At 34.0% G+C, this 15,281-nt stretch overlaps 1 protein-coding gene across 2 annotated transcripts in view; it reads left to right on the top strand.

Moving 5' to 3' along the window:
* The first annotated feature begins 9,153 nt into the window (after nt 1–9,153).
* The window catches only part of LOC149556479 (histidine-containing phosphotransfer protein 1-like), a 48,402-nt gene continuing 42,274 nt past the window's right edge, over nt 9,154–15,281 (top strand). The window contains exons 1-3 of one of the 2 annotated variants that reach the window (XM_089830797.1): nt 9,154–9,750; nt 12,400–12,530; nt 12,793–12,861. In XM_089830797.1, the coding sequence (XP_089686923.1) occupies nt 9,691–9,750; nt 12,400–12,530; nt 12,793–12,861 (260 nt within the window). In that variant the 5' untranslated portion in view covers nt 9,154–9,690. Of the gene's footprint in view, nt 9,751–11,993; nt 12,179–12,399; nt 12,531–12,792; nt 12,862–15,281 lie in introns of those variants that run through there. The other variant, XM_089830799.1, reaches the window with a different exon arrangement.

The raw sequence follows: 15,281 nt of genomic DNA on the forward strand, positions 1-15,281 counted from the left end.
CATGCCAAAATGTATATGAGCAATGTTAGTATGCTAATAGAAACCAAATTTAAATAAAGCTTCTACAAACTAAACAAAATTCATAAACTTCAAGATACACTAAGATGAGCTCTCAATTGAGAATATGAGCCATTAATGGGCTCTCTCAATGAGAAGCTCTCTTGTTGAGTAACTTTGTCTAAATAGATAGGATGTATGCTCAAGCTTTATGCTTCAAAAAGGGCTTCAAATGGAGTTGGAATTTGGGTGTGAGTGTATGGTTTTGATGTAAAATGGCTTCTCAAAATGGCATTATGACTTTACTTCATGGATTGTGTTGTTTTGCAAAGGGGAAGGATCCAATTTATAGGCAAGAGGCTTGAGGAATTGAGGGCTAAGATGCAAGGATGGGAAAAAGCTCATGGATGGCTCAGATTGCATGAGAGGAGAGCACATGGATTGTGCTTCCTTACAGCCAATCAGGGAGTGACACATGTCACAGGGTGAGAGGATGGAGTAAAGGGGAAGGATGAGTCAACAAAGGAGGCTCAAGGGATAAAATCTTCATAAAGACCCTCATAATGGCTTGTAAGAGCAATAAAAGGGCTTGGAAGAGTCATTTATGCCCTAGTGGGCTTCATAAAGTTTTATGGTTGGGATATTTTGAAACAGATGAGAGGAATTTTGACTTGGGCTTGATTAGGAAGGTTTTAAGCTTGCTTAGGATTGTGCAAATGATTAGAGGATGGATTAGGATGGTTTAGGATTAGCTTAGGGATAGGCAAGTGGATGACATTTAATGAGGGTGGGTGAAGGAGGAGATATTTGTTAACTTTGGCTTGGGTTAGTAAGTCTTAACCCATTTTTAGGGAATGTGACAAGGTTAGGAGGGGATTAGGATTAGGTTTAAAGACATCTTCTAGAAGAGTCTAGACTTTGGATGAGGATAAAGACTTTCTAGAATAGTCTAGAACTTCCTAGGATGAGGATAAAGACTTTCTAGAAGAGTCTAGAACTTCTTAGGATGAGGATAAATTAGATTTTTAGGAAATAAATAAAGTTTTATTTATTTCAAGAGTTTGGGTTGAGGAGATATTTATTAAAACTTTTTTAATAAACATGAGGATTAATATTTAATCTTAATTAAATATTTTGAGTTGGGATTAGGGGTAGGAAATGATGTGATTAGCCTTTAATCAAAATTAAAGAAGGATTAGAAGATTTTGGAAGAGGTTAGTGGTCTTAAGGAAATTGGCCAAGTTTTGGGCAAAAAATAAATTTTTTATTTATTTTGGGTTTTTTGGTCAATTTATTAATTAAATAATTAATAAATAAGGAAATAATGTTTAAATAAGATTTAAACATTTTTGGGAGGGATTCCTTACTTAAATATTTTTAATTAAGATAAAGGGATTTAATGGCATAAAAATAAATTAATTAATTAAATAATTAATTAATTAATAAATGATGATGTCATCAAGAATTTTTCAGAAAATAAAAATACTTTATTTTCTAAAGGTTTTTAGGTGTCTACAATAATCATGTAATAATATCATATTATAATGGTAATATGAAAATACAAATTAAATAATAATCTAATACAAAAATAATGATATTATCATTATGATATATTTTAATATAGTAATACTATATTAATACAATATAATACAAATATAGTTGATATATTAATTGTAATATAACTATTAATATATTATATCTTATTATATTAATTGTTATAACTAAGCTTAAAAATATATAATTATATAATATAACTATTAAATTAATATAATATATTGTGAAAGGATATGTCCTTTAGACATTCAAGAGATGCAACCTCTTTGATATGGCAAGATATATAATGGATATCAAATTCGTTCTTTCAATCATCAATTATTTCTTATTCCCCTTTAGATCCTTAATGGTTTAATAATTTGAGCAAATTGCCATTGGCCTAATAGGCTGGATATATATCAAGTTCAAAATCAGGAAGAACACCATGGTTGTCAGTTTACAAAGACAAAACAGAAACATCCCTCATCACTATAAGCGATATCAATTATATTTGCATATCTATCAAGATCAATCAGGGGCAACAAATCACCCATTTCTATAAGCAATTGGAAAATATGGCCAATAGAATATAAATAAAAGGAAAGTCGTAAATAAATGATGGACCCCCCAAAAGGGTTCATTACAAATGGTATCAGAACAGGTTTTCCTGCCAACCTGTGAAAGTTTATCGGAGATAGTTACAGAAAGTTTTCTTATCAAAGTAAGACCTAGATTGGTTCTGTAATTTCGAATTTCCAACAAAAAGATCTCTGGATTCGCTATGTTGCTGCAATTTACTGGTCCATAACCACTCTTACTACTATCGGGTATGGAGACTTACATGCTCAGAACACGAGGGTGATGGTGTTTGATATCTTCTACATGTTATTTAATCTCAAATTGACTGCATACTTGATAGTGAAACAATAAAGCAAGATGGAGATTGATGGATAAGACAGATTTGTTATACAATCAATGTTATGTCAATGATATGCCTTCTCAAAAGATACAACATGTCTATTCAACACGATAAGACAGATATAGAAAGTGTTAAATAGTTTTCTTGCTTCTCTACAAAGTTTAATTATTGTTGAATGGACAGAAGCATTTGAAAATTTCAAACAATAAATAATGAGAAGCAATGCTAATGTATCAATGTCGTACATGCTAGTGTTGACAATGGTTGGTTGTCTTCTTTTTCAAGCCGAAATCTACATGCTACTGCACAGGCTGCGTAAGGTTGAGCAGATTGGAAGAATTTATTTTGTGGTTTCACCTGCAATTATGCACTTATGTGTGAAGTTCACAGAATTAAATCAAGAGTGACATTATCATTTGGTAGTGCTCTGTCTGCTTTCTTTTACTCAGAGATTCAAGTGTCGAGTTGTTCTTTTAATTCTAAAGAGCGATATATATTTTGTTAAGCACAAGCTTGTGCATAAGCCCAAGCACAAGAAGAAACATTCAAAAATTGATAACAATGGTTGTTATCTTCATAAGAATCAACTGTATTCATCCCAAATATGGAAGATAAAGCTGCAAATGAAATTGGCATTGATCATTCAAGACTTGTCTGTCAATTATAGAAAAGAGATGTTGTCTATCTAATAGGTTTCAGACACTCTAGTTTTCAGGGAGTATTATTTTCTTTCCCTACATGTTGAGATTAATCAATCAAGGAGTCGTATTGGAAATTGACATCAGAGGTGCAGGATTTTGAGAGACGTGGCAGCGAAATTGATGTATCCTCACGAAGAGTGGGAGCAGCGGAGATTCTAAATATGGAAATGACTGATCCAGGAGTAGATGTGTTCAACTTTGTCATATTGATGTTGGAGGTAGTGATTTTGATTTTGGTCACCTTCTAGACAATTAGTGCATCAGAATATATCCCACCCATGATAGCGATATGCTTGCAAGAGAGGCAACGCTTCCTCGTGAAGAAGAGAATTCAATAAATTAATAAAAGGTGAGGCAGACCCTACGTCAACTAAATATTGGTTGATCATTGATTATCGAAGTCAAATCATTGATCAGTGAAGATGAATATTATAATACCACGTAACCCTTAAAGTGGCAGACCTAGCTTTGGTATCTGATTTCCACATAGCACACGAAGAGTGACAAATAATTTTTTTAAAAAAAGGCGATCATCACGCATATGACTCCTATTGCTGATAATGATATCTTTATTTGATAAATTATATCTCCCTTTAGTAGAGTTCATGTGGGAAATAAAGAAGGCAAATAGAATCAGACTCCACCATATTGTGCATTAAGGGAAGTGAGGTAAGAAAGAATATTAAATAGACTATTACCAATGGAAACTATCAATGAATGAAAGTAAAAGCACAAGGAACATCATCCAATCATAGTTATGAATAGAGATACTCCAAGTGGCATCAACAATGGAAAAAGGTTATTTGCGTTCAATATATTCACTTGAAGTTCTGAAGCGATATGATGGGAAGAATAGACCACAAGGCATCACATGGTAATAGGGATTTCCAACAGGTTGTGTGAAAGATTACCTTTCCATGTTTTGATGGAGGAGATCAGTGTAACATTTGAGCATGGGTACTGAAACTAGACAATTATGTTTCTTTGAAATCCGTGACAAAGGAAAAGGCAATTGAGTTTGCTACTCTACACCTAGATGACATAGCAAATGAGTGGTGGTAGCATGGTTTGATTACTTTGGGAAATGCTATATTACCTCCTAAAATGTAATGTATTGAATGACACACCAACTATATGGATCCATCCATAATTCTCGCACATCAAAAGGAAGGAAAAGCTTTACGTGAAACCCTAAAATTAAGAAGATGAGATATGATCAAGAGAACATCAATAACATTCAGTCAATGAATAGAGAGGGAAGCCAAGGGAGCTTCGGGGAAGTTCAACCATAGTTAAAATATGAAATTGTAAGATTCCTTAATTAATGTAATCATAAGGTGTAAAATTGATTATTTGAGAAATGATTTAGGGATTTCAAGTAGCTTTCCTATGGAGTCTACAATCAAGGAAGGTCTATAAGACACCTTATTGTAGTACTAGTTAAGGGAAAGACTATATAGAAACCCTACCATATTTAACTTTCCTATGGAGTCTGCAATTAAGAGAGGTTTGTCAAGACACCTTATTGTAGTACTAGTTAAGGGAAAGGCCATATTTAACTTTCCTATGGAGTCTGCAATTAAGGGAGGTCTGTTAAGACACCTTATTGTAGTACTAGTTAAGGGAAAGACCATATTTAACTTTCCTATGGAGTCTGCAATTAAGGGAGGTTTGTTAAGACACCTTATTATAGTACTAGTTAAGGGAAAGGCCATATTTAACTTTCCTATGGAGTTTGCAATTAAGGGAGGTCTGTTATGACACCTTATTGTAGTACTAGTTAAGAGAAAGGCCACATTTAACTTTCCTATGGAGTCTGCAATTAAGAGAGGTCTGTTAAGACACCTTATTGTAGTACTAGTTAAGGGAAAGGCCATATCTAACTTTCCTATGGAGTCTGTAATTAAGGGAGGTCTATTAAGACACCTTATTGTAGTACTAGTTAAGGGAAAGGCCACATTTAACTTTCTTATGGAGTCTGCAATTAAGGGAGGTCTATTAAGACACCTTATTGTAGTACTAGTTAAGGGAAAGACTATAAGGGCATCTATTCTTCCTATGGAGTCTACAATCAGGAAAGAGCTGCTATGATACCCTATTGCTGTACTAGTTAAGGGGAAGATAGTAAGGGAACCCTACCACTTTCCTATGGAGTCTACAATCAGGGGAGAACACCCTATTGTAGTACTAGTTAAGGGGAAGATAGTAAGGGCACCCTACCAACTTTCCTATGGAGTCTACAATCAAGGGAGAGCAGTTAGGACACCTTATTGTAGTGCTAGTTAAGGGAATGATAGTAATGACTCCTTTTCACAAGAACCTTTCTAGCCAAACAAGCAATCCACTAAGTAGACCACCTCGTGTGGATGCCTAACACCCACCACTGGGGCCAAGGGGGCCAAAGTTCCGCTCTTGGGCTTAGTATGGAACTGGCTTGGATTAACTTATTATCATTTGAATTTCTTTGAAGTTTATATATATATTACATGCATGTACTGATGCTTATTTTGTGATTGCAGGGTTCATAAACCTAATGAAGAAGTATAGTCATTGTGCATTGTTAATTTTAGGATCTAATCAAGGCTATGTATGATGTGTCTACATCGTGTCTACTTCGTGCCTTCATCTATCTACATCGTGTCTGCTTCGTGTTTTTATTCATTAAAGATGTATGTTTTATAAACCTTCTAGGTCTTTCGTATGCAAATATGTGTGTATCTATGACAAAGCTTGTGTATGAAAGATTTTGCTTGAGGGCAAGCAAATTCAAGAGGGGAGGATTGTAATGTCCCCACTTTAACATATAACTTAAATAATAAATAAGGATTATATATTAATATTAATATTAAAATAATAATATTTTACAAGTAATATTATATTATAATCATGTAGTAGTATCATATTATATCATATTATAATGGTAATATGAAAATACAAATTAAATAATAATCTAATAAAAAAATAATGATATTATCATTATGATATATTTTAATATAGTTATACTATATTAATGCAATATAATACAAATATAGTTGATATATTAATTGTAATATAACTATTAATATAATATATCTTATTATATTAATTGTTATAACTAAGCTTAAAAATATATAATTATATAATATAACTATTAAATTAATATAATATATTATGAAAGGATATGTCCCTTAGACATTCAAGAGATGCAACCTCATATATAATGGATATCAAATTCATTCTTTCAATCATCAATTATTTCTTATTCCCCTTTACATCCTTAATGGTTTAATAATTTGAGCAAATTGCCATTGGCATAAACTGGCTGGATATATATCAAGTTCAAAATCAGGAGGAATACCATGGTTGTAAGTTTACAAAGACAAAGCTGAAACATCCCTCATCACTATAAGCGATATCAATTATATTTGCATATATATCAAGATTAATTAGGAGTAGCAAATCACCCATTTCTATAAGCAATTGGAAAATATGGCCAATAGAATATAAATAAAAGAAAAGTCGTAAATAAATGATGGACCCCCAAAAAGGGTTCATTACAAATGTCCTGATTTTTTTCAAAGAATTTACTAGTGTTTATTTTATTCCATGGTTTTGCATGGAATAGGATCCTATGGGTCAAGCTTGCCTTCTCATCTTGGCTAGGAAGTCACGAGTACGCCCTTGGGTGCCTTAAGGTCAAATTATGGAATAAGTTATCACCGCTCAATTTCTATATGTGGTCTTGGCTCTAGCTAGGTGTTGGTGGTCTATTGGTGTCGCATCAACAATGCTTCCATGTCTATAGTAGTTGTAAGAGGTGATTTTCTACCTTTGGTCACTTGCGAAATGCCATCTAGCCTTTGGTGTCAATATTTATAGACCATATAAATATCATCATAAATCTAACTATAAGCATCATATCTAATCATCTAGCATCATCACATGAATCGCAATAACACCATAAACATCCAGAGTACGAAGTATCTCATCAAATAAATAAGCTAATCATGAAAATAGTATCAACCAATCGGGTAATTGAGTAGTTGATGGAGGGGGCTCCCCTTAATACCATAAACACATAATAGAAACAATAGCAATTATGAGGACAAAATATGGACTTCTTATTATCGCTTCAAATGTGAAATTACAAAATTCACAAGTACAATATGCTAATCCACACGGGCGCCTTCATAATAGTAATCAGCAAGACTAAACTGCAAACTATCACCTAGAGCTATTTTAGACAATGTTCAGACCTTTCTTAAATAGACAATTTTATGCTGCCTAGGAAAGTTCTAGACATTCAAACTTAATACCTAGGGCCAATAGACCCTAACAATACATATCGAGTCGGCCAAATACATCTTTAACATTTATTTTGGAAATTTTGGGTAGCCCAACTTTGAAAGGTCATAACTCTTGAATCGTTGCTCTGATTGGCTATTATAACCACTTTTTGGAAAAGCCAACTCTTGATCTACAGGCTAAAAACAACACTTGTGCCCTTTTGACGAGTTTTTGGACCTCATCTGGGACCTCTAAGGCCTTCAAAATTGAGCTCAAAGATTTTTCTCAAAAATTTTCCATCCAAAATCCATAACTTCTCTAATACTTAAGTTGGAGCAATGAGATTTTTATGGTAGGCTTATAATTCTAAAATGAACTTTCATGTAGAAAATAAGAACATTCCGAGCTCGTATGAAAAACTTACTAAAAATAGCAAGTTCCTATAAATAGTAACCCCCTTGTCTACTAGTCCCTATTAAAATAGAAAAGGGCGAAAATAAAAATATTTTTGGGTGATGCAAGATTGCTCTTACACTCAGGATGCTCCTACATCAAAACCCCTATCTCAAATAATTATAACATGAAAAATGGCCTAAAAGTGTTTGGCTATATAATTGAAAGCAAAATGAGGTAGGCACTATAGAAGGATAATGTTATTTTGCACCAAGGTTTGTTGTTCACGCTTTGTAATTTTTACTGTGCATTATGTCCTCTAGTTGTTGAGTCCATTGTCACTATGACTCATGTTGTCACTCCCCTTGGTTCATCCCATGAAGTTGGTCCTTCCCAGTTTGATACTAGTAGAAAAAGGACCAAAATTGGGTTGTCCTTCCCCCGACCCTAGTGAAAAAACTAACGATTATACCAGGTCCACCAAAAAAGCAAAAATGAGGTGTATACTATTGAGTCAAGTGACAATATTGAAACCCCATGAGCTCGTAGGTCTAATAGGCTTGCTAAACAGAAAGGCAAGCAAGCCCTGACAAAAATGAAGGGACCAACTTAGACAATTTTGTTGGTGAAACTGGTGAAGATTCTTCTGCTCGTTCCTCGAGCAAGTCCCATGAATCCCCCCTCTCTGATGTCAAAAACACCCACCCTCCTTCACCCCCTGCTATCGAGTTCCAAAACCTCGCCCCCAACCCTACCCTTTTGTAGGTTTCTTTCACGAAGATACATAAGGACAATTTTGACCCTAACGCTGGTGGATTGTTGGGGAGTCCTAAAGATAAGATGGAGAAGTTGGAGGCCTCACTACTAGAGTTGAAGAAGGAGGTTGATGGTTTCAACAGGAGGATTGATAACTCGAGCAAGTTCGCAATCAAAGTCATGCACACTTGCTCTGTTACACAATGTATACTACAGAAGAAGATCACTAGGATTAAGACTAAGATTGACAAGGACTATAAGGAACTATTTTAGTTCCTTAATAAAGAATGGATTGCCATGCTACTTTCTAAGAGAGTGAGAGATAATTTAGATAGATAGTCTTATGGTTTTTTTTTTTCAATTTTTTTGTTAATAGTCGGGATGACTTTAGACTAATTTTAATTACTTGCCTTATGTGACGTACATACAAACTCTTTTATTAATGCTTTAACCATGAACTCTATGTTTTTTACGTTAATTTTTGTAATATATATGTGCTAGTGCTATTAATGTACTATTAATACAATAATTATTATTCCAAGGAGCAGCACCCTCCTACTTATAATGTGAAAAACAACCAAATATTCGAAGAAATATTTTCCACCACCATCAAGCTGGGATAGGTGTGCAATTTTCCAATGTTTTACATATGTAAAGCAAGTCCGTTCTTTCGAAAGAGAAGTTAAAGCATGTCTTTTCAATAGGAGGCGATATATAAAGCGAATCACGGCTCTTTTCGACGGCCCCACAACCAAAAGTTGCAGTTTTATAATACGAAATATGTTTCAGATGAAGAGGAATAAATCTTAGAAACATTTAAACAACGCAGACGACGGGTCCTTGGAATTCTAAATTAATGCCGCAAGATCCACAAACCACTCGCTGAATTAAATTCATAATAATGGCGGAATAAATGTATGCGAGCATAAAGGACTTGTGGGAGTGGTAATGGTATTCTCACAGTATTAAAAAATTCTCTGGAAATAGGAAACTGACAGCTGCATACAATCTATGGCTTTATACTCGCGTTGAAAGGCTTTCCAGATTCGTCGTATATTTTTCTTCGGAATTTTTTTCTGCAACTAACAAGCCGAGGTCCAGGGTTCGAGTCTCGGCGACACTAGGATGGACGTTAATATTTTGAATCAGCAGCTTGTTAATCTTGTCACTTCGATGTTTCAAGAGGTGCCTTAGACTCCCGTCTTTCAAGCAGAGAATTGGACTAACCGCGCAAAAGATTTGTATTTGTATTTATTTCGCGTCTGTTGAAATTTTTTATTTTGTTTGAAATCTGTTTTGTTGTTTTCACGAGTATTATAACATTTTGAGAAATGAATGAGCTGCAATGCGGGAATTCAAACGGGCGTCTGCATGGGAGATTTAGGTGCACATAAGAGTAAATGAGTGATGCATTTTAGCTGAGCTTCCTCTATCATTTTGGTGTCACGTTAGCTGACTGCCTAATCGTTATATACTGGAGTTATTTTAGCCTGGAAAATAATAAGAGTTGAACCTCTCCGATCTGCTGATTGAACTCTTGCAGTGTCTTTGAGCTTTAAGGTCAAATAGAATAAAAAACTTCTAATATAAAATTTTCCCTTAGCGAGCAACTTCTTCCGACTTTTTTTTGGGTTTCTCACGTCAAGCTATAAATGTTCCTAGAAATAAAATAATGTTGGAGGAAAAATTCCACTCCCCCTGTGTATTTTAGGCAGTAAGAACAACTTAAGCTAAAAGGTTTTGGATTGAATCCGTATGAGCTATTCTCCAAAACCCTTCACTACGTATATAATTGATTGATGCAGATAAATATGAAAAATTCATGAGCAAAATTGTTTTATAGTCCAATTATTGACGTAATGTAATGTTGCTGTTAAATATATAATCGCCCTAAGACAGTCAGGATTTGATATCAAAATTTTGGTTATCAGAGTTTCGTGCTGGTTGTCAGTTTTGTAAACTAACAAGGATTTACATAGTGAACTGTTAAAACTAACTTCGTTTTACAAGACTCGAGGTAAAAATGAAAGAGAAAGGAGCAAAATAGGACTCCTTTTTGACAGCCTTTTAAAAAAAAATTCATCAAAACTATTTACAATGAATCTTTTGGATATTAAACAAGTTAAATGCAAAAGAGAAGTGGCTTTTGAAAACAAAATGACAACCAAATTATTTTCATAACTCTAGTAATTTGCATTAGAACTGGACAATTAGATGTTTTACATTTTAATAATTGAAATCTAAAAGAGAGATGATTTCTAGTTTGCGTTAATAGCATGCGCCTACGACCAGCATAACTGGTGATACATTTGTTGCTATCCTTATTGCAGCGTTATACTTTTTCTTGTTCTCGACTATCCCTTAGTTAATTTTCCACTGCGACAAACTGCATTTTGAAGTATATTGAAGTCAAAAAGGAGAATTATGCCATGGGGAAATGGAACATTGCTACGAAGATAATTGAATAATTAACATTTACTCGGAAGCGAATAACATCACTCAGAGAAATGCCTTAGTGGGAGAGGGAAAAGTATCATTTGCTGAGGAGGGTTTTCAATTTCATTAGTCACTTGAGTGCCTTTATTTTTTTATAATTCATGGCAGAAGATTTTTCTACACATGTGCATTGTGTACTGATCATCAATGAATTGCCAGATCATATACAATGGATCAGTGTCCCTCATTAGGGATTATAATCTAGAAGAAAGTTTGAAGGATTGGCCAGATTGTTGAAGCATAACACAAAGATCAGAAACAAAATTAAATATTTGTGAATTTGAATCTACACTTAAAAAAAACAAACTTAGGCCTTTGGCAAGGAACTGTTTTTTGAAGGACTTTGTACTGTACCAATGAGGCCAAAGCATGCAGGGTGCAATTGAGGAAGCTTTAATATTTCATTGCAGGTGGGCTAGTGCTTTTCTAGGTGGTCCCTTAGGCTGCTTTGGTCTCGTGGATGTTATAAAAATCATTCATTCATTCATTTCCATACCTTGTACTTCTTATCTATGACAATGGTTGCTTTCTTTTGGTGCTTAAGAAAAAGAAGCGTTGATCAAGGCTATATTTACTCAATAGTTGCAATGTGCTCATAGTTATAGTAGGAATTTATATGGTTTTAATGTAATCTTATCTTTATTTTCAATGATTTTCAAAAGTTACATTCAATGTTTGCTAGTTCCAGTTCTAGGATTATTTTTTTAAGATGGACAACATTATCACGTGTTATTCTGCTTTTTTTAATAGGTAATGGGCCGAAGCATAGGTTATTATTTATTAATTATTATTATTTGTTAAGATTAATTATTATTATGTGTTAAGTTTAAGTAGACTCAGACCCAAGACCTCCAAGATGTGAGGCTTTCAATTTACTATTGTGTTGTAGGCTCTTGCCAACGTTATTCTATTTTTTTGCTATATTTTTAGAGGTAGTAATTGTAAAATTGGATGGATATTTCCTCTTGACCTTGGAGATCTATATTTTTAGACAGATTTTACAGTGACAGCAGCAATATAAAACTGCCAAAACTTGCCTAGTTGACCTGTTATAAGGCCCAGAAAAACATGGCGAAGCTTGAAAATGTGTGAGAAATTTTCTTTTGAGTCAATGAAGGTTAGTTTATACAAGATGCAGAGTGTTTTTATAACATTTAATACATTTTTGCTGACCAAGTTTCTGCCTTGTCTTGGGCATCATTTATTATGTTAAATATATTGAAGTTTGAATTCAAGTTTCCGTTTTATATAATCTATCTTTGATTTTCCAAAACTCATTGATAATGGTAGTTTGGTTGTGAGGATGTGTTGTTTTACCTGATGTGTTCCCATTTGCAGGGTTTTCTTGATGAGCAGTTCACTCAGCTTCAAATGTTACAAGATGCAAGGAACCCTGGTTTTGTTGCTGATGTGCTTTCCCTTTTCTCTATGGACTCTGAAAGGCTTCTCGCAGAACTCACGAAAACACTGTATTAACCAACTCTATTTTGTGGTTTATCACTCATAAGTTTTATTATGTTAGATCTAGATCTAGTACCACCAGAAAATGTACAACCATTTTTCTTTCAATAGCCCTGATAGACTTGCTTTTCCTTGAACAATCCTAAAATTGAGTGTGCCTTTTTTGTATTGACTAAATATTTGTATTCTGTTTGAAGTTTTAACAAAGATTTGGTTATGCTTTTCCTGTGTATAAATTTTGATGTATGTATATCTACTCTTTATGTGCAGTGAACAATATCCAGCTGATTTTAAGAAGGTTGATGCATACGTCCATCAATTTAAGGGGAGTAGCTCAAGGTAAGATGAATATGTTTGATCAAGCTTCCGTTTTTTGTTGCATATTTAGACTCGGTGCTTGCTTGACTTATTCTGTAAGTTCTAATAAATGAGGGAATGCTCATACACTTTTGAGATTGCAAATGACTTTCGGTTTGCAGATAGAAGGATGCATTGGAATATCAGAAGTAAAGGATCAGCGAATCTTTTTTTTTGTTGGTACAGAATATTGTAACCTCTGATAGGATTGCACTCATAGGACACAACATTTGAGATAGAGATGTCTTGAATAAAAATTTCTACCATTGCCCAAATTTAGAAAGTGTCCTGGAGAGCTGAAAATTCTATCTTCTCCATTATTGTGATCATTCAGGGATTTAAAGTAGAACACGTTACTTGTACTGTCCTTTTCAAACATATTACAAGTAAACAGAATTACTTCCAGTCCATTCTTATGTTTGTTAAAGCCTAAGGTGTTGACAGATGGTTTTTTCTGATTATTTTTGTTTATCAATTGAAGTCCAGAAGTTGTGAGCAGTGCAAACTCAAAGTAATCAGACAAAAAAATTTAAATTCTTTAGCTTATCAGTTCTCTTAGCTAAGAATCAATATTGTTGTGATTCTTTAAACTTTATCATTCAAAAAATTAGAGTTTCTCCATTTGACCCTAGACATGACTAATCAGTGCTTTGGCACTACAACCAGATCGTATTAATGACATTTGAGTGGCATTTATCCCAAAATTACACCAGACTTTAGCCAAGTATCCTTTAGTATAGGATAGAAGAGATTTCTCACTCATAAAACTCCAACAGTAAGGTTTGAAACCAAGTAATTTATTTTAGTGCCTAAAGTAGCACCATGCCCTTTCATTAAATTCTTAACAAACAACCAAGCATTCCAAAGAGAGCAGCAAGCAATAGAACCAAAGGGCTTAACCTTATATTTGCCAAACAAAATAACCCACAAATATAACATTTTCCTATGAGGACTGCTTTCCAGAACAAAATTAGTCAAAGTAAGCCTAAACTGTAAAGTTTCTGCAAATTCTGTAAAAATCAGACTGAGTTACTTCTTGTAGTAATGCTGAAGATGAATCTTAACATGTTGATCTATATAGGAAGTATAATAATAAGTATTATTATATTCTGAATTTCTGTATGTTCAAGCAACTCGCATAAGGCAGTGTTATAGAGAAGCAGACTTATCAATTTTTGTGTGTTCTCTATTCTCACACTTGTCTTATATTTATCGGGTGACCAAAGGGCATGTCCCTTCAAGGGACATGACTCTATCTAGGTCGGCCCTTGCATGTCTTCTCAAAATTGGCGCCTAGCTTAGGAAAATACTTAGTTAGGGTTTAACTAACTAAATCTGTTCAAGATTTAACTTAAACAATTTTGTTAAGTGAGATGTCAATGTTTGACTGAAGATTAAGCATGTTCAGATCCGAATGATCTGTATCATCAGACCAGGATGATTTCGAAGTTATAGAACCAAAGGATGTTTCTGGTTAGCTTTTGTGATTGACTCAAATGAGAAAAGGAAACAAGCCAGCAAGAGGAGAAATAAAAAGTTATTATGGGAACACCTTTTGGCACATCTGGAATCTCCTAGCAAGAGAGAACAAATTACCTTGACATTTGGGAGTATTATTATTTTCCTTTTCCATGAGCCATCCCCTTGTGCCTTTGAAGGATGGATCCACGGAAAAAGGAATGATAAGATATTTAATCAGTTTATTGTGCTCTACACACTCCCAACCTTTTCTCAACAAGCTATCAGGAGACATCATCTCATCAAAATACATTGAATTTATGCACAACCCACATGGGAAGTTGAAGCAATATAATGTATATCCAACCTCTTCCTTATGTCATAAGAATTGCCTTTGCCCATTTCAGTAAAAAGAGTGGCATCATCAACATAGTGAACTCAAGCAAGGGATCACCAGAGGGAAGACATGATCCTTTAAATTGAAGACCTAAAGAATAATTTCTCAATATATAAAGAATAGCCTAAGAAGCAATTACAAACAGAATGGAATAAGAGACAGCCTTGCCTTACAAAACTTTGCAGATGGTAGTAACTAGATAATTCACCATTTTTACACACTTGTGAAGAAGTGTACCCGAACAGAATTTTATGCCCCTATTTTGGGATTGTCCTATTCTTGCCTTAAAATCACAAATTTCATTAAAATAAGAAGATAGTTAGAGATATTACTTTACCTGTCGAAATGCCTTTTAACAATATAAAACCTGATTTAGTTCTTGCTATTATATGAAACTATATATATGGGGTAAGTAATCTCTCAAAAGAGTACAATTATATATAATCATCACACTCACTGGATAAGTCATGTCATATCTATGTTCATTTTTAGTATTTAATTACAACAGGGCTTGAATGAGGGAACACAATAGGTTGGCCTATAAGAA

The sequence above is a fragment of the Cupressus sempervirens genome, chromosome 5, assembly GCF_028749045.1.
Source record: "Cupressus sempervirens isolate cs-2001-9-10 chromosome 5, ASM2874904v1, whole genome shotgun sequence".
In the NCBI taxonomy this organism is placed as follows: Eukaryota; Viridiplantae; Streptophyta; class Pinopsida; order Cupressales; family Cupressaceae; genus Cupressus; species Cupressus sempervirens.